The following is a 20,678-nucleotide window of genomic DNA, read 5'->3' on the forward strand; positions in this document are numbered from 1 at the left end:
ATTCATTGCATGACAATCTCTAGCCTTCAATTTTGCGGTTGAAATGGGTACACCACAGGTACCTAAAAGGAAGCCTTGCAATAGTAAATCACTAGCATCATCAACTCTCTAAATTACATAAGCATCCATTCCAGCATAGTAAACCTCAAACCACGTGCTTGTTCATTTCCAACCCACATGCATTTGAGAACAACTAAAACCTCTAAAGCATTTTATGATAAACCTAAAATCTCCATTACATAATAACAGGATGTCATCGACGAAACATATATGAGTCAAGTTCATGTCTTTACACCATTCATGAAATCTAAAGTCGTTCTGCTCACCAATAAAACTCATCACTCTATCCAAATAATCCATATATAGAGCAAATAACATAGGAGACATTGGGTCACCTTGCCTCAAGCCCCTTTGAGCACCAAAAAACCTAGTGGGAGCACCATTAAGCATATGGGAGTTTTTATATAGATCATGATTTGTTCCACAAAAGTAGTAGGGAACCCCACTATTTCAAGCATTTGTCGAAACTGCCAATTAACAGTGTCATAGGTCGTTTTAAATCTAACTTCATCATGCAATAAGCTCTACTTGCATTCTTATTGTAGAACTTCACTAAGTCTTGGCACAACATCACATTATAAAGAATGCTTCTCCCAACAACAAATGCTCCTTGACTAACAGAGATCACATTTAGAAATTTTATTAAGCTTCTCACTAATAATCATCTTTGTGATGCATTTATTAACACTAAACAATTATTCTATATATTGGTTTGAATTCAAAAACATTTCCAGGACATTTAACCTTAAGAACTAAGGTTAAAGTAGTAATATTAATTGCTTTTAATAGTTTTCCAGTCTTGAAATAAAATCAGTAATTCCCTCTAACACTTCATCACCAATGATATCCCAATAGTGCTTATGAAAGCCACTATTGAATCCATCAACACCTGGTCCTTTGTCACTAGGAATGCTAAAAATTTCTCTTCTTACATCCTCCTTATTAAACTGAATATGCAAGATACTTAGGTGTTCTTTACACTAGTAGAATAATGGTTAATTGCGATGGTTTATAAGTGGCCTATATATTGCTGCGGATTTTGCGTCGTCGTAAATCAAGGCGCAACAATAGGTAAAATATATTGTCGCGGTTCTAGAACTGCGACAATAGGTTTGACATATATTATTGTGGTTGTTGCCCAAAAATGCAGCAATAGGTCCGGTACAAGTGAATTTTTTTTCACTTTACCATCAAATTTGAAAAGATATAGGAAAAAATAAAACACAACGAATTAGAAGTAATGACAAAGAATGCTTATACAAAAACATATCATATACACAAAATCCAACAGATAAAAAAAGATATAAAATAAACGAAAAATAAAAATCAAAAACCCTAACATCACATTGATTCTAAACAAAATAAAAATGAAAAAATAATCCCAAGAAAAATACAACCACCCTAACATCAAATCTAGATATTAACAAACAATAACGGAAAAAAACTATTGCTGCAGTCGACATTGAGGACAATGTGTTCCTCTTTTGTAATTTCCAAAAAGTAGTACAATTTACGGAAAAAAACGAAAATCAGATCTGGCTTTTGTGTTTTTCGTTTGTTTTTTTTTCCTATTGAGCTAACAAACGAAAATTAGACCTGGACAATGTGTTTGCACAATCGAGGCTGGTGATTGACGACAACGACGAGGCTTCACGTAGTCGAGATCGGTAATGAGCCACGAGCGATTAGAAGAAGAGATGAAAGGCGACGACGGTCGATGTTAAAATTAAGAGTTTAAGGAGGGAAGAAGAAGAAAAGAGTAGCCATTGTTGTTGAGCTTTAAACAAAGAGAGGAGAGAGAAGGGAAAAATACAGAGATTTTATTATTCTGACATATATTGAAATGAGTACAAATACATGTATTTATAACTATTAATCTAATAACAAACTAACTGAAATTAAGAAAATTAACTAACAAACTTATACTAAACTATATATTCCAACACCCCCATCAAACTGGAAATGGTTGACAATCATTTTCAGTTTGAAGTATAAGAGCTCTTGTTGTGATATTGTCGGGAAGAACACAACATACAACGAACAATGTAGCAGCAGCAACAAACACCTCTCAAAAGTGCATCAACAAGAACGCGAATCCTAGAAACACCACAATGATGCACCACCACCTCTTGTCTCATTTACTAGTTTTTGAACTGCTAGAAGGAACGAGTAGAATAGGGTCACAACAAAGATCACTATGGGTCACAACAAAGATCACTATGGATCACAATAAAAGCCTCTATGGGCAACAAGCCACTATGGGCAACAAACAAGCCTCTAAGGGCACAAAACACACCATATGGGTGAAAAACAAAGAAAATAACCACTATGGGTTGGAGGTTAAAGTCATAAGACTATCAAAGATCACTAAGGATCATAGCAAAAAGACCTCTAATTGGTCATAAGAAAGCCTCTAATGGGCACAAGAAAGCCTCTAATGGGCACAACAAAGGACCAACTATGGGTCTTATCACAAAAAAATAGAGATGTGCATAGAAGTTTGATTGGAAACAGAATCAAACAAATCAAAAGTTTTAGGAACTAACAAGGTAAACTGAGAGATTTAGAGAAAAAAATGGAGGGATTTATGAGATTAGAAAAGGAATGAAGAATGGATGTCAAATAGAGGAGACACAATAACATCACATGACAACAAGCATCACCAATGAAACTAACCACCAACTACCAAATTAACTAACCACCAAATTCACACCAACAACATACATCAAACATCATCATAAGAAAAATACCGAGATTACTGCAAGTATACACCAAATTTCACAACAATAAACCCACACTCCAATCCAATGGGAAAAAAAAATGAAAGAATAAAGCTTCCATATGTACCTCTCACAAGAACCCAACAATGTCATTTATTTGGAGAAACCTCTGTTACTTCAGCCCAAACACATTTCAAACCCAACTAATAACCACAAGTCACGAAAATCCATTAATAAATCCAAGAAGCAGAAACTCAACTATCCGGACAACAACTTAGACAAGATTTTTTTTTTTTTGCTTCCATATCAATTTGAGAGAGTTAAATGTTTGCGGTAGAAAACTATTAAAACCATATCAATGTAGCAACACCAAGAAGTTAACTCACAAACTAATTTGTGGGAAGCTTGAATAAGAATACCCACAAATCTTGAAGCCAAGATATTAGTCGACCAAATTGAAGAGAAGAATGTGAGAAAGACTGATGTCAAAGAACATCAACCAGAGGCGAAGAATTTCGAGTGAAAACAGCAAGCATAGATCAAATTACCACCAAAATGCCAGTAATTGAAAGAAATTCGAAAGAAAAATGAATTATCAGAATCATTTAGACAGAGATGATGATTTTAGGTAAGCGAATCACCAATTATCGCAAAAGAACCCTAGAAATTGGGGAAAACCCCCAAGAATCGATAAATTGATTTGAGGTTCGAAAAGATGATTTGTGAATGAAATTAGATGATAAATGGGAAAATTGAATCCTAATTGCTCAATTATGAGCATGAATTCAGAAAACTTCAAACAGAAAAATTTTGGGAAAAATGATGATGAATTAGGGATTTGATTTGAACAAGAATTTGTGCGGAATTTACGAGCTAGGATCATTCCCGCTCTGATACCATGTTAAAATTGAGAGTTTAAGAAGGGAAGAAGAAGAAAAGAGTAGCCATTGTTGTTGAGCTTTGAACAAATAGAGGAGAGAGAAGGGTAAAATACAGAGATTTTATTATTCTGACATATATTGAAATGAGTACAAATACATGTATTTATAACTACTAATCTAATAACAAACTAACTGATATTAAGGAAACTAACTAACAAACTTATACTAAACTATATATTCCAACAATCGAAGACCGAAGCTTGAATGATCCAGCAACGATTGAGGAGAGAGGAAGAGAGGTTGCGTGAGAGTTGAAGGAGACTGGCATTTGTGTTACACGAGAGAGAGGGAGATCAGAGTGTTGGAGTGAGGGAGATCTTCCATGAGAGAGAGAGAAAGGAGTAGGAGTGAGCGAGATGTGAGAGGGAGAAATAAGATTGAGGGAGATCTGCCATGAGAAAGAGGGAGGAGTAGGAGTGTGCAAGATGTGAGAGAGAGAAATGAGAATGAGGGAGGCACCCCCAACTTATGTTAGATTTAGGCTTTCGTTTTTATTGTTGTGGCTGCAGCAATAGATCTGTCAAACAATTTTGAAAAATCTCTCGTTGACATCTATAGATGCGGTTTCCGCCCAGTACTGTAACAATATGTTGATTTTCGATTTTGCCTTTTTTCTGACATGCTTTATTGCTACTTCTGGGTAAAATTGCAGCAATTGAGCCACAACAATAAGCAATTATTCTACTAGTGTTACTAAGTCTTTTCTTCTACTAATCAGGGTAGACAATGCAATCTACTTTTGCTTCATCTTAGAAAATAAAATTTATAAAAGTTAGGAAAAGCTTCACTCACTTTGTCATGCCGATTCACCCACTCCCTTACATTATTATGAATAGCTTGCTCCTTATTTTCAGCTCTTCAAGCTTTGATAGCTTGAAAAAACACTTTGGTGTTCTCATCCCCATATTTGAGCCATGCAAGTTTACTCTTTTGATGTAACAAAGATTGCATAGTCTTATTAGCTCTATTAAAGCTCTATCGAGCTATTCTATCCCTTGCTATACCCTCAATGGGATTGAAGCTCATAGCATTTTGAGCAGCCTCTGACTCCTCTCTGGCCTTTGTAGCCTCAACTTCCACATTATCAAATCCCAATTTATTCAACTCCCTTAGAACCTTCTTAATACCTTTCAACTTCTAAAAACCCTGTACATAGGACATCCATTCACCTGCTTATGCCATTCTTCTTTCACAACCAGGGTCGACTAACAGACCCATATATAGCACATGGCCTTGTGTTTTCTAGGGCCCCGTATACTTGGCCCATTTTTCTAGTTTCTCTAACAATGGTTCCTTTCTCCTTCTTCTGCCAAAGCCCATATATGTCATTAGTAATTAAATTCTTTTGATCTTCTCCTATGTCCATCCTTAATAACTCTTACCATTTTACATTTTCCCAAAAACAAAATGGGAACTTTCCAAGTTCTTTCGTGATTCTATAATTTTTCATGAATTTTCTTTCTTTAACCACACCTTCTATTTAAACCTCTTATCTTCTTCTATCAACTATAGTTTAATTTGTAAACTCTCTCAAGCCTTGAGATATTATCAAAGTGTCGATGGTAGAATTAGCTAATTTCCCCTGAATAAATCATCTATTGACGCCTAAAATTTTATCCCCTTACATATATATCTATCTAATTTCAACTTATAAATGAAAAATCAAAGATTTCAATTTTAAGATTGTTTTTAGACAAAACAAATCAAATTCATTTGGATCTAGAAAAGAACTGTTGGTTTCGCAAGTTTGTTGCCCTTGTTGAGAATTTGGGATTAGTTGGAAAATGAGTATTGTTCGAATTTGATATTTGCCTAATAAGAAACAAAGAATTTGCAGCCACAATCTACGGGTTTATATCAACTTCTTCATTTAGTAAAATTGTTAGTTATCTTTGTAACCAGAAGATTAATAATAGTTTGATTTTGTATTGAGTTGTTATATATAATTTCAAATTAGTTTGTGGTTTTTTTTTTATTTACAAGAATAAATATATGATTTTATTATTGTAGAAGAATATTTTTATCATCTAAATTGAAAAAAAATCATAATAGGGCCTAATCCTAAAATTAGAACATGGCTTTTACAAATGTTTGACCTTATTCACAGTATTAAGCATAGTAAGATTGCTACACCACATATTATAGAACTTTGGTTCTTTAGATTCAGTTGTGTCTGAAAACCGCAGCAATAGGTTTCAACGGGAACTTTTTTCAAATTTCAGTGACTGTTTCACCATATCTATTGATGTGGTTCATGCACAACCGCAACAAAAGAATTTCAAAAAAAATATTTGTTTTTTCACCTGTACCTATTGCTGTGATTTTTTGGTAAAAAACGTAGCAATAGCCTTAAACTTGTTGATGCGGTTTATGCCAGGAACCGGAACAATAGCTTGAGCTATTGCTGCTGTCAAAAACCGCAAAAATAGGTTAATTACCTATTATTGCGCCCTTAATTGTTTCGCAGCCAAAACCACCGCAATAGGCCATTTAATGTCCGCATCAATAAGCATTTATTCTACCATTGACCCCACCTTAATTCTGATCTACTATCTTCCCATGTTCATTATAAAACCCAACATCAGAGAGTTTTAGTTGTAATTGAACCTCTACCATAACACGAACATAACTCAATCTCTCTTTTGTTTTAGTTGCCTGATCATTTTTAACAACCTTGCCTACTAACCTAGCTTGCTTATAAAGGCTCTTCTCATCCCAATACTTGATTGATAAACTTGGAAGTTTTATCCAAAATGACGCATCTTGCACATCATTAATCATAACCTGGTCCAACAACTTGGTTATCAATTGTTTTTTATTGAAGAAATGAGAACCCCTCGTTGTCACCTTAATACAAGCTTCAATTGTTGTAAGTCACACAATGAAGATTTCATTAGTGACAAAAATGTCAAGGGCTGTGTTTTGGGCTCGCAACCCTTGGCGTAGCAGCCCTTGGCAAAAAGGAAGGGTTATGGTTTTTTTACCGCAGCCCTTCACAACAAAGGGTTGCAAATTTCGGACCAAAATCGCAGCCGTTTTTACACTGAAGGGCTTCGATTTAAGCCCAAAACCGCAACCTTTTGGGTTCGGTTTCTTTTTTTAGAAAAAAATCTGCTTGCAATGCAGCCTGCCAGCCCTCCCTGCCATCACCACCCCCTGCCAGCCCTCCCCAATACCCCACCCCCTGCCAACCCTCCCTAGCCCACCCCCACCCCTGTCAGCCCTCTCCCAACCCTTGCCAGCCCCCCAGCCCAGCCCAGCACACCCATGCCATCACTCGATCCCTACACCCCACCGTGGCAGCCCCCAACCCAACACCTCCCTTCCACAAAAAAAAAAGAATTGCAACATATCACAACTTTTTCAACGTAATTAATTTCTAATAATTTAAAATTGTACATAGAATTGACAAAATATCAACATATTAGCTAAATACTATATACGAAAGGAATATACCAACTAGATCTAGCTAATTATATCACAAAATCCTCCTAAAATGTATATCATAAGCAATCATCAACGGTATCTTGCCAACTTATCCCGAACTTCATGTAATTCCTTCATGGCGAAGGCCTTCAAACTTGGTGTGTTATTCATATAAACCTTGCAAAATAACCATGAAATAAAACACATGATATAAGAATTCAATCATTTACCGTAGCTATTAGTTCTAAAAATTACATATACCTTTCCAAAATTCAATCAACAACAAATGCAAGCCTAAAGATCTACAAACTAGTTATATAATACCTCATATTATCATGTTCAAAATAATTTGGAGTCAAATGACTTGAGAAGTACGAATTAGACGCGAAAAGGCGAATATGTGGTACGTACTCTGGTTTCTAAACCAACTAACTATTACCCATTGATCTAATCTAAACTAACATATACTAATTAGTTACATACCTTCAGAAGATCATCGATGTTAGTGTTAGGAAACAGGGTGTTGTAGTTTGATTAGTGCGTAACAAAATCAATGAGATAATAAAGATGAGAAAAACAATAGAGAAGAATAAACAAAGAACACAAGGATTTACGTGGTTCCGTCAAAATAGACCTACGTCCACATGTGGAAGTTTGGGTGGTATGGTGTTAGGGTTTTGGTGGTGGTGATAGTTGGCTGGGTTGAGTGTAAGAAGGAGAGTATTTAGGGTTTAGGGGAAATTGAGGATGAGCGAGGGAAGAGAGGCGTGAGAGTTTTTGTTGGGTGGAAGAGATACCTGAGTTGTTTCGTATTGATCCTTGGAAGATATATGTGAGTTGGGTTGAGTATTGAGAGAAGAAGCAATGCCTAACTGATTCGGGCCTAAAACACTTAACTAACGATTCACTTATCTATTCTCCTCTTTGCGTAAAAAACACTTAACTAACGGATCCTGTTTTGAGAGAACCAAATTTGTTGTAGTGTGTTAATTAAGGTTTTTTCCACTAGTGTAGCGGGCTCCTGAACTCATAGAGGTGTTACTTTTTGGTTTTGGGATTATAGGCTATTACCCTAAACTCCATCATAATCATATGGATCTAATACCTAAACCCATGTCTGATTCAAAATATTGAACCAAACACGCCTAAATAGCCTCACCGGTCCAAGTTATATGTCTACTTATCTTGGCCACACGCCAAACTATTATAACATTCATGCAACTTATCTTCACTTTTCATCCGAACGTTGTAGCATGTATGTGCTTGTATAACTTTCATTTGAGTATCTTACTTGACGTATCATTGGATCACACTCTGACCTCAATACTTTATAAACTTCAATCATTGTTATTTTGGATGTTCTCTTGTATTATATTTTTTGTGAACAAGAATAGTTGCTTTAATAAAACTCACAAGCAAAATTAAAAACTAGACATACCTAATTAAATGTTGTTCCAAAATTTGATTGAAGAATTCACTGCACAATATAGATCTCGAAAATTTTTGTATGCACATATTTATTCTGCTCATTTTGTTCCATGTGCATTTAGACGACATAAGATGATGAAATCGAGTTTAAAACACTAAATTAGTTAGCATTTCCAGCCTCAGCATAACCACAACTTCAATTAGCGACTTTTTTTTACCATGTAATTAAACGAAAATGCATTTCCAATGATGATATAAAAACAATTAAGTTTAAAATTGATGGAAGATGAAATCTAATTTAATTCTAACATTAATTTTAAAAATTGTTGATCAATTAAGTGGGACTAATTAAAAAAAGTTTGAAAGAGAAGTGGAAAAGAAATACTTCTATTGGAAAACAAAAGCAAGAAAAAGAAAAAAAAAGAAAAAGATAAAAAAAAGAAAAAGCAACATATAAAACCCTAAATATCCAAAAACCCTTTTTCACTTCTAGTATAATAAATTCCAAAATTCCGGCTCCCCTTTTCCCATTTCCCCCTGGTTTTTTCTTCAATTCTTCTCCTCGTCTTTAATTTCCCACAACAACACACTGTTCAGTCTTCAGAGAGTAGGTTAGAGTAAGTAGATACAGTACCTTCAAAACCCCTCAAAAACCCGTCATTTTTGTTGCTGTCTTTTTCACAAATCTCATACTTTTGGAGCATCCCAAGTCTAAAATAAGAAAAATACATGGAGTCTCGTGGGCCATCTGCGCCACCATCACACCACCTTCAGCACCACCTTCAGCAACCACATCACCAGCAACAACATCAGCAACACCAGCAACACCAGCAACAACATCAGCAACACCACCCTCATCAGCCACCCCCACCCCCACCACCTGGGATGATGTTACAACACCACCATCATAATCATCACCCTCATCACCCATCAAACTCTTCTTATCCAACTGGAAACCTACCTAACTCATCTTCAAACCCTCCTCAAATGATCGCAACTCCTAATTCTTCTTCATCCATGCTTCAAAATAATCGATTTCCTTTCAGTTCTCAAGTTGTTACAACTACTCCACCTCCTTCAAAGAGTCATACATCTGCTCTTGAACCCCTTAATTCACCTTATTCTGGAGATGGGTCATCTGGGTTAAGACAATCTGGGTTTGGTATTGACCCGAATTCAAATTCTTCACAGAAGAAGAAAAGGGGTAGACCTAGGAAATACTCCCCTGATGGTGGTGGCAGTAGCATTGCTTTGGGTTTAGCTCCTACCCCTATGTCTTCTTCTATTGTAGGAAGTGGAAGCGGGATTGCGGGTGGTGGTGGTGGCGGCGGTCAGGCGGATTCGAGTGGTACAGCCCCGTCCTCGGAGAATCCGTCAAAGCGACATCGTGGTCGGCCCCCTGGTTCCAGCAAGAAGCAACTAGATGCATTAGGTGGGTGTAGTATAATGTGGTATTATTATTGTGGATATATGATAGTCATTTGTTTTGATCTTTTGTTTTTGCTGTGGGCAGGTAACTGTGGGGTTGGTTTTACGCCGCACGTTATCTTGGTGAACGCTGGGGAGGTATGTGTGACACTTCATAGATGGTAATTTTGAATGTGGTTCATGAATGTTGATCTGAGCTTTACTGATCATTTATGTGTTACTAAATATTACTAATCATGAGATACTTAGCTCATTTATGTTTATTTGTTTGATTTAGTATTTCCTTTTCCATGCATCTTGTGGCCATTTTGCTCATGTGTAAGTTAAAAGTGTCATTTGGTATGAGCTAAATGAAAATGACAATGTATTTTTATATATTTTGGAGTGTCTGCATTAAGGTACCATATCCTGACTTCAAAGACGAGGCATATACCCTAGAAATCACTGTTTTTTTTTTTTTTTTTTTTTTTTTTTTTCTGATACAGATCTAATTTTTCCTGAAGATCAAAGTTCAATCTGCCAGAGCCTCAAGCTCAATAAAAATTTCTGTAGAATTATATACTGAGTAGCAATTACATTCTGTGTTCCACAAAGATGCAATGATTTGCTTGGGCTGTCTGTTGTTGAATTTCCTTACAGGGGATTTCGTTTATGAAGTTTTCGGTTTCCCTTCTTCGTTTGATTAAAGATGGGCAATCTGTTTGCCTGTGCTCACTTTAGGCATCTTCTTCTCTCTATAATGATTTGCATTGTTTTCAAATTACAAATTTGCTTTCTCATTTATTTTTTTAGTTGAGTTAAAGATGCCCTCATAGATAACTTCTGAAAATATTAAGGAGTACTAATTCACTTTTTTGTTTATCTATAATGGTATTGCCTAATGGTAGTGTATTGAAAATTATTGCTCCGCTTGGTGGGGTTGCGTTGCGTTGCTCACATTTAATCTCCCTTACGTTGCCCAAGGTGAGACTTTTTTAGAGGCATTGATATTGATGTTGTCATATGGCAATATATGCACTCTAGTTCCATGTCTTGTTATGATGGATGAAATGGGTGACATGGACTGCTCGGGTATATCGTTGATTTAGCAAACCTCAAAAGAGATCAAAATGTCAAGATCTGCAGATATATGCTTTCAAATTAATACTTGTTCATGGAAAAGTGTGTCGCTTCAAAAGCATGTTAATGCACCATTTATTGTGGGAGGCTGAATTTGTGAGCTACTCTCTCCCTTCCATAAAAACTTCTTACTTTCCGTTTAAGTCCGTTCCATGATATTCTTCCTATATCTGTTCTGTATCGTATTAGTAAAGGTTTTTCCTTTCTACCGTACCTTATCCCACTTGTTGAATTGACTCTCTCACAAGTACATTCTCATTCCTACTTAGAATTCCAAAACTTCGTTGTTTGAATCAATTAATCTTGAAATATTTAAGAAAGTTCCTTGTCATTTATGTGCAAAAATCATTTGGAAAGTTGTTAATTTTGAATTCTCAACTATTTCTCCGTTCTGGCCGATGTTTATTCTTCTCTAAGGATTTGTTGATTAGCAATGATTTTCTTTGGTTGTTTATGTATTATTAGTAATTTTTACAGTGTTTTGCAACGTGATAAGGTTGAAAACCTGAGCATATGAGTAGCTATGAAAACTGATGCTTGGATAGTGATAACATCAAGTTTGACACTTTGGCTAATGTGCTAAACTTATGATGGTTTGGTTATTTGTGTCCGAGACTCCAAGGATTCTAAGTGCTGATGCGTGTCAGGCAGTAATTGTCAGGATTTGTTTCTATTTCCTGATTTAGCTGTTGCTGAGCCTTTTTCTTTAGTTTTTGATTAAAATATCAAGGTTGATACTCAGGCCTTCGACATACTAGTTCTAGACTTTGAACTAAGAGAGTAAGATATAGTGTAGGTCTGCCAACTGCTTTCTCCTCAAAGTAGTAAACATTTGGATCTCTTACCTGATCTTGGAGTCTATATTGGTGTAAACTAGGGGTTAACGTTGGTTTTGGACAAAAATTGAAATTGGGTGTATTTCTTTAAGGTGCAGAGGTGCAGTATTGTTAAGGGTGGCTCCATTGCATGGTTGTTCTTTAGGTTCCTCTTTTGTTAGATTTGACAACATTTGTTAAATGTTGTGCTTATATTGGTTGTTTGTTGAATTTTCACCATATTTCGTAGTGATTATATTGGTTAACTTTGGTTTTGGACAAAAATTGAAAATGTGTGTATATCTTTAAGGTGCAGACGTGCAGTAGAGTTAAGGGTGGGTCCACTGCATGGTTGTTCTTTAGGTTCCCCTTTTGTTAGATTTGACAACATTTGTTAAACGTCGTGCTTATATTGGTTGTTTGTTGAACTTTCACCATATTTCATATTGATTATTGTCTCTGTTATGATGTCTTTCATATTGGTGTCCTATATGCTCACTATCTGTCTATGCCACTAAAAGGTGTCATGTTTTATCCTCAAAATTTTTCCAGTAATGGAAGCATTTGGTGTGTTCAAAGGGGAAAGAAGATAGATCCCTCCAATCTTTCTCTCCTTTTATCCAAATAAAGGAACATAGATCCTCATCCTCCTTTCCTCCCCATTCTTTTTGATTATTTCCATCTAAAAGTTCTAGTAATCTTTGTAAAAGTTCCATTTGGACAAATACTGTAAAACAGATGCAGTAGCTGTTTTTTGTAATCAATACCAAATCAAGCCTGTTTCAATGTGAGATTGTGTTCATGGTTCGTTGTCTGTAGTATATTTATTTTGGAAAGGCCTTAAAGTACAGCAGGCCCATTTATGTATCGGCACCAGTTCACATGAAGGCAGTTTCTTGTGCTAGAGGCCATCTATCTAGTGTTTTTTTTTCTGTACTATTTTGCTCTTCTATAAACAAACAGCTGTAACAAGAGAGATGATGTTAAGTCTTTATCTACGATGTTTTAATCAGTGGAAAGCTGCTGTTGTATCCAAGCTGAACGATTGCATGATTTGAAGCAATGCTTCTTTCTGCCTCCAATTTTCTATTCTTTATATATATATATATTTTTATTAATTTTTATATTCCGGTCTACAGGACATTGCATCAAAGATTGTAGCCTTTTCTAAGCAAGGACCTCGTACAGTTTGCGTTCTTTCTGCAAATGGTTCCATATGCAATGTGAGCCTCCGACAACCTGCAATGAGTGGAGGTGTTGTGAACTATGAGGTGTGTACTGAAATGAGTGTATACATATTATGGTAACTGCCTTAATTGTACCTTATTGTCATCCAAGTTGTAATTTGTATCTCTTCTCATTTTGTGAATCTGTCCTGTCTGAAACATTTACCTTCTGAGGTGCTCAACGATTTTGCCCAATCTTTTAAATTTGAGGATACTATATTGCTAGAATTTGTTAATTTATATGAATAAACATGGACTTCAGTTAGTGTATCTTTTGTTTTCTTGGGTTCTGAGTCTCTTCTACTTCTGTTTTTGAGTAATTGTAGGATCTATCTGAACATGATGGACAAATCACTCTTCGTGCTGCAGGGTGGATCCTGTTTAATTTTTGGTCAAGATTTCTTATAAATTGTTAACTTTGGATGTCTGAACCACATGACTTGGAGTTCCTTGGAGAAAGGTTAAATAGAAATGATGTTGGGTAAAAATATTAGTGAAGGATGAACTTTGACAACTGTAAAAAAGTCCGATACTCTTTTGCGGAGGAGATAATATATGAGGCTGGCTGACAATCATACATTAAATTGTTTTTGTAGAGTAGATGGTTTAAGATAGTTGTTGTTGCTGTTTTTGTATCAGGGACATAGATGTATGGTGGGACTGGAGTATGGTACACCCTGTCATTTTTGTTTGTGTTAACTTACATTAAATTGTTCTTGTTGTTGTATGAGGGATATAGACAATTGGTGGGACCGGAATATGGTACTCCCACTCTGATACCTTATTGTTTGTGTAAACTTACATAAATTATGTTAGTGATTTGCAAATTTGACTACTCTATTTCATGTGAGGATAATTTCTGAGATTTAAATACCCATTGAAACTGGAGGAAGGAAGCTTTTGAAATCTGAAGGATTTTGTGGGCTATACTTTTTTTGGCTTTTCAATCATCATCCAATACAATCTTCAAACTGTATCTGTTGCTCTTTTGACACTCATGCACCAATGTATGGGATTGTTAGCATGAAGAGTTTCCTGAGTACATGATGCGCAGAAACTAGAAAACCCGCGCTAACTGCTAAATCACAATATGGGTTTTGACAAATGGGGAACTTGAACTCAAAGATAGATGGGAGATGGAGGCTTTAGAAGCCTTCTAGAGTAACAAGGGCATGGAGTTTGAGCCTGATGCCCAAACAGAGAAGCAGAACCGTGCTATCTTTCTGATCAAATGACAATTAGGATTTTATCAGCCTTTTGTAGCAGTTCTTATTCAATGCTGTATCCCCAAATACTGAGAAGGACATTGAGAGTTTTTACCATTCCTCTTCATCCTCCCCATTTCTGTTCTCTTCTGAACTTTGCTTGAAGCCCAATTTATCTATTTTGAATGACTTGTGAAGCTCTATTTTCATCTTGAGCCATTACATGTAAAGATTATAGTTTGTGTAAAAATCTTCAAAAGTTTGAAGTAAATTATTTGTGCCCAAGATGCTTTCTTCATGTATATTGAGAGTTGTCTATCTTGAAAGCTTTCAATGTTTTACGTGTGCATCAATTTTTTTGTTGGTTAACTTCTTTACCTATGGTCATAGAAGATTTAATAGCTGCAATCAAGTGAGCTTGTTTCCTAGTTTTCCTTGTACGTAAATTGCCTTTTGAATTAACACATGTTACCAGCTTAAGGGTCAAATGGCAATTTTTGAACTTCATGTGGATGATTCCTTTTATCTTTTTCTTTCCTCTCCTTGGTTCTCAAGGCTTTGTTATTGGTGATTTTCAAGTATTTGGCAGATTTACTCTTGCTTACTGCTAAGTCTTGGTATATCATAAATTTCCAATTATTTAGGGCAATTTGTTCTACTGTACATAGTTTTTGAATATATTATGGAGCACTTAAGACTGGTTCTCTGCCAATAATTGGGGTCTAAGATCTTTTTTATGATCCTTATTTGACAATCTGGCTAGCTTCTTAATTCTCTATGTCTGTGTATGTTCTTTTACATAATTGTAAATTCACACTTAATTGCTGTGTTTAAACATAATATAATCTTTTCACAGTTTATCCAGTCCTCTTTCTTTTAGTGTTCCTATCTCTTTGGGAGTTGGACATGTTCATTTGGTGTGTATCAGCATGCTAATTTCAAGCTGATGAGCTGATTTGCTGGTGGTGTGCACATTTCTTGTTTTCTCTTACTGATAAAGTTGTGATACCTGTGTTGCAGGGACGATTCGAGATTATTTCTCTATCAGGCTCATTCCTGTTCTCAGAGAATAGTGGTGGCCAACTACGGACAGGTGGCTTAAGTGTATCACTGGCAGGATCTGATGGCCGTGTGTTGGGTGGTGGTGTTGCTGGGCTTTTGATGGCTGCAACTCCTGTTCAGGTATACACACTCAGCTGTGCTCTTGTGTCATCTAGTTTTTGCTTGTGCCTTATGTGTGTACATGTGAAAAGTGTACCTTGCTTGTGTATACTTGCTTTTCTAGATTTATTTTCTAAATTTCTTTTTACCATGTGAAATTTATTTCAGTTCTCGAAGAATAGTAATTATGTGCTCAAAAACCTATTCTTTTTACTTTCTTTTTTCATTTTCAATTTTCTGTATTTGTACTCTTGTACAGGGATACAATCTTGATATTTTTCTTCACTCTTGTCATATGCGTATGCCATCGTGCAGCTCTGATAATCGATCGAACTCCTTATGTTTCATTTGTTCCCTCTCCTTGCTGAACAGCATATTCTAGGACCAAGTAGTTTCCAATTGTAGTGCTATGTCAAATATATCTCCTTACTATCTTGTCTTTGTGAGAGAGAGATTTAGCTGTCTTGTACAGATTGGGCAGTAAAAAATTAAGACATGGATGCTTTTTTTTTTGCTTCTCTTTGTGTGTGAAAATGTAAGATAATAAGATATCCTGCAAGCTTGTGAAGAAAATGTAAAGAACTTCTGGAAAGAGCTGAAGACAGTTCTCCTTCTGTACTTTAACATCTACTTTCTGAACGAATATGAAGGAAAGTTAAAATAGATAGAATAGAATGGGGGTAGGTGTCGGAGCCAGCTTTAGAGATTAGTGATTACTTAAGATGTTACCTAATTGAGAGACATCCGAAAAGGAAGATGTTAAGTATGGGATAATGGGAGCAACTATATGCGCATCATTCAGCTCTCTCTCTCTCTCACTCTCTCTCTCTACATTGAAAAGGCTTTGGTTTAATTAAATTGCTTCTTTTCCAACTCCCCCCGCCCCCAAAAATAAATAACATTTTTACATGAGAGAAGAAAATACAAAGTAAATAGTGCTTTTCTGTCTTTGGGTGTGTTTGATTCAACTGAAATTGACTTATTTGAACTTACTGCAAAAATATGTCTGAATTGAACTTATCGGAACTTATCTGGACTAATTTGAACTAGTGTCTTTTTTCCCCTGAACAAGTCAAATGAAGTTGAACTAAGCACTTTTCCCTCAAAAAAAAAAAGTTGAACTAAACACTTAAATATTCTCGTTAAAAAAAGCACTACCAAATATATTCAAAATTAGTCAGGATTTTCAGGCTAATACTAAGTTGTTTGTGTCCTAACCCCGAACTGTTGCCAGATAATTGTGGGTAGCTTCATCGCAAATGGGAAAAAGACAAAGTACATGCCCTCAGTACCTCAGTCGCATGTGCTGAGCTTTGCTGCCCCACCACTACCAGCAGCTGATAGATCTCCCTCCCAGGAGGTTTCTAGTGAAGGATCTGAAGAGAATGGTAGTAACCATATTGACAGGACCATGGGATCCTATGGAAATTCTAATCATCCTGTGCATAATATGCAAATGTACACTACTATGGGTTGGCCTAACTCCGCTTCAAAGATGCTTCAAAACTAAGGAGCGAGATCGTCTTCTTGCTGTTCAAAGGCAGATTTCAGATTCTAACCGGCAGAGTCTAAAGCAGTAAAGCATATATCCTAGAGTAGCTTTCTTCCTTTTACTTGCTTTCTCCTCATCCGTTTTCTCTGTTAATTATAATTTTATTTAGGTGGTTCTGCATCTTTTCAACGTAGGTAAATGAGATTTATATCTCCTGTGTTAAAAAAGGTGATTTTTTTAGGCCCTGTTTGGCATCTTTTGCACATAGTCATCAGTATGAGGTTAAGTTTATGTTTTCCAATCTGATGCCTTGGCCTTGGGTTTCCTCCTGACTTGAGAAGTGTAGTAGTACTCTTTTTTAGGAATGATTTTGTGTAACCCGGGTTTCGAGATCAAATTGAATTTGAATTGGAGTGTTGGATGTTATGTGAATCAGTGCAAGTATTGGTTCATGGCCAGTTCTCAATTGGTAAAATTCTATGAGGTTTTGATAGTACTTCTTTCCTATGTACTGTTTTCGGGTGTTGGGCCAAGAATTCTTCCAGAGATTTGTGAATTTTGCATTATCAATTTAGGGTCGTTTATATATTGATTCTATGTTTCTAGTTTCGAGAAACTAGAAAAAATAGTTTTAAGTTTTCTGTTGTTAGTTTTTCAAATAAACCTAATAAATTTTAGTAATAAATTATTCTTAATTTATACAATCTATATAGGTGATTTTAGATTTGTGCTTACAGTGTACAAGTTAGCAGAAGATAGTCCTATCTTTGTCATTCTTGAGGACATGTTGGCTAGTTGCCATGTTCTGAATTTGGTAAATGAATGGGCTATTTGTATCATTTCAGCCTGTCAACAACACTGGAGGCCAAATTGCGGTCGTTTATCATTTGATACTGACAAGTCACCTTCACATATTATATATAGAAGATTATCATAATATTGTGGATCAAACTTGTACAGTTATATCAAAGAATAATGTATAATTTTGATAATGGCTTCGTTCAGTCACCCTTTATAAATTCGTGTTCATTTCCCTTAGACGGTCTTTAATGAATACTAGTTATTAAGCTCGGGTTATATCGTAAGTAAAGAAGATTTTCATTTATTAATATTGTAATTTAAAATAATAACACTAATTATTACTTGATATAATGGTTAAGACTTTAGTTTATGAATATGAGACTACAGGATCAAAGTCTATACTATGCAATTTCTAATTTTTTTTACTGTATATGTTTTACATGAAGTAAAACGCCTTTCAGGAGAGCGTCACGTGGCATCGTTTGTACGTCTTTTAATAGATTTACTAGTATTTGAGCCTGTGTGTTGCCTCGCGTGGGATTGTTTTCAGATTTTTTTTTTTTGACATCCAAGTATCGTACGTAAAACTAAACAAAATTAATCCTAGTCCTACGGCAGGTGATAGCCGTTGTATGAGCGTGTTGGACTTGTTCTCTGCTTACCTTCCGCACCTGGAACCAACTAAATGCTGAAGCTTCCCTGCGAATTTCATCTAAGGTATGTCTAAGCGTGATATCGGTAGGACGCGAGGAGGCCAACAAATGGACAAGTGATGCATAGTCCGTATTAATAAGGATGTTGGAGTGGGTTGTTGTTCGAGCCCATCTGGTGGCCTGGAGGCAAGCCACGACTTCAGTTTGGAGGGCAGAGGACGCGCAGATAAAAAACCCCCGTCGATGGAGATGCTGTTGAGTTTGGCACACAACCCAAGCTGCACCCCCAAAACCAGAATTTGCATCCCATGAACCGTCGATCTGGATAATAAGGTTCGGTATACCATGTTGAAGATGACCAAGGTTGGCGATAGTAAAGCCTAGGGGAAGATCATAATCAGGAGCAGGTGGTGGTGGTGGTTGGGGGGGGGGGTAGCATGATCCGTCGCAATGAACCTAGTGTGTTGTCGGCTACCTTCCTCTGCATGTTCATTTAGTTGTTGTAGCGTGGCCCGGACTTGCCTAAAAACCTGAGCGTTTCTCGTATTCCATATCGCCTAGAGGCTACTAATGAATGTGGGTATTCTTGGACCCCAGCACCCATCCTCTTTAAGAAATTTACCTAACCAGAGTTCCAGCCAGGAGGCCATCGATCGAGAGTGAAGGTTGATCAAGAGGCTGAACATTAAGAGCACTCTCTGCGGCCCAAGCTTCGAGAGCTAAAGGGCATGTCCGAAAAATGTGGTTATCATCCTCATTATCATGTAAACATGTTAGGCATTGATTTTGCGTAGTAATACCACGGTAGTGAAGGTTGGAAGAAGTGGCTAGGCAATTGTGCCATATTTTCCAAAGAAACATTTTCCATTTCGGCATGATGCACAAACCCCAGATTTGACGAAGGAATTTCGAGGTTACTGGAGTTATCATGCTGCAAATTTCGATTTGCTGTTGTTGTAGTAAAAGTCCATATCCGGATTTTGTGGAGTAATCACCGGAATGGGTGAAAGGTCAGTATGGCCGGTCTTCCTCCTCCAGCCGAGAAGGGAGTTCAATGCTCTTGATAAGACGAGCATCAGATGGTATAAAGAACTAATTGATTTTACGAGCATTCCAACCCTGATTGTTAGGAAGAATAAGGTCGGCAACAGATGTGTCTGCAGCGTCACGTAACGTGACACAATCTCTAAATGTTGGTATCTTACCATACACCCAAGCTTGAGAGGCAGCTCGAATATGAAGGCCATTGCCCACTTTCCAGGCACAAGTATCTTTCAAAGTTTGACCCGCCATAAGGAGTCCCCTCCGACCCAAGGAGAGCTTATGCAAGGTAGGACGGATCCACGAAGCACTGTGACTAATCGACTGGAACACCTTTGAGAACAAAAGCTGTGGCTGATGAACAATACGCCACACCTTTTTCATAAGCAGTGCTTTATTGAAGCATCCAATATTACGAATGCCGAGCCCTCCTTGACCTTTTGGCCGATGCATGATTTCCTTTCGTTTCCAATGAATTCCCTGCTGAGAAGAATTTTTCCAAAAGAACTGGGCAATCATGGCATCCAATTTATGTGCAATAGTAAGTGGGATTTGAAATATAGCGAGCTGATTCATAATGGTCGCCACCAGAATGGAGTTAATGATTATTAGTTTAGTTGACTGGGATAGGAGACTATGGTTCCATCTTGCAATCTTGTTCGAGATGATGTCCAATAATGGGGTGAAATGTTGTACCTTGAGTCCCTAAATGTCGATTGAAGATCCGAGATATGTCCCCAGCGAGGCGCGATCGTCCATCTGGAGTATAGATTTATAGGAGTGGCGATGATCAGATGCTATATTCGGACTAAACTTCATAAAGGACTTCTGAAGATTGATCATCTGACCCGAGATGGAGCAGAATCATGTAATAAGAGTGTTTAGGGCATGACACACGCCCTCAGATGCTCGAAAAAATAAAATAACGTCTGCAAAAAACAGGTGTGATATGGTAGGCCCATGTCGACCGATTTTAATACCCTGGAGCTGGTGTATATCTGAAGCCAGAGTAGTCATTCTGGAGAGGATATCCATACAGCACAAGAAAAGATACGGGGATAAGAGATCCCCTGACGTAATCCACACTTCGGGTTAAAGGTCGGAGTTGCCGTACCATTAATCAGAATTCTGTAGGAAACCGTACTAATACATTGTTGAATCA

At 36.8% G+C, this 20,678-nt stretch overlaps 2 protein-coding genes across 2 annotated transcripts; one reads left to right on the plus strand and one right to left on the minus strand.

Annotated features, from left to right (window-relative positions):
- Positions 1-8,982: 8,982 nt before the first annotated feature.
- On the plus strand, positions 8,983-17,447 carry LOC104892928 (hypothetical protein). The gene is made up of 5 exons (XM_010678951.4): positions 8,983-10,007; positions 10,089-10,141; positions 13,077-13,208; positions 15,389-15,550; positions 16,764-17,447. The coding sequence occupies exons 1-5, from the start codon at positions 9,305-9,307 to the stop codon at positions 17,037-17,039; spliced, it is 1,326 nt and encodes a 441-aa protein (XP_010677253.1). The 5' UTR covers positions 8,983-9,304; the 3' UTR covers positions 17,040-17,447.
- A 2,120-nt stretch (positions 17,448-19,567) lies between these two features.
- LOC125497876 (uncharacterized mitochondrial protein AtMg00310-like) lies at positions 19,568-20,092 on the minus strand. The gene has a single exon (XM_048645580.1). It carries the CDS (start codon positions 20,090-20,092, stop codon positions 19,568-19,570), a length of 525 nt encoding a protein of 174 aa, XP_048501537.1.
- Between the last annotated feature and the right edge of the window lie 586 nt (positions 20,093-20,678).

This window comes from Beta vulgaris, chromosome 5 (assembly GCF_026745355.1).
Source record: "Beta vulgaris subsp. vulgaris cultivar EL10 chromosome 5, EL10.2, whole genome shotgun sequence".
NCBI lineage: Eukaryota > Viridiplantae > Streptophyta > Magnoliopsida > Caryophyllales > Amaranthaceae > Beta > Beta vulgaris.

What these genes read in the sequence shown, in the direction of transcription:
- LOC125497876 (XM_048645580.1), bottom strand. Translation starts at nt 20,092, where the DNA reads ATGAATCAGCTCGCTATATTTCAAATCCCACTTACTATTGCACATAAA.
- LOC104892928 (XM_010678951.4), top strand. Translation starts at nt 9,305, where the DNA reads ATGGAGTCTCGTGGGCCATCTGCGCCACCATCACACCACCTTCAGCAC. An exon ending in GAAGCAACTAGATGCATTAG is followed by an intron (nt 10,008 to 10,088) that starts GTGGGTGTAGTA and finishes TGCTGTGGGCAG; the next exon opens with GTAACTGTGGGGTTGGTTTT. An exon ending in TGGCTGCAACTCCTGTTCAG is followed by an intron (nt 15,551 to 16,763) that starts GTATACACACTC and finishes AACTGTTGCCAG; the next exon opens with ATAATTGTGGGTAGCTTCAT.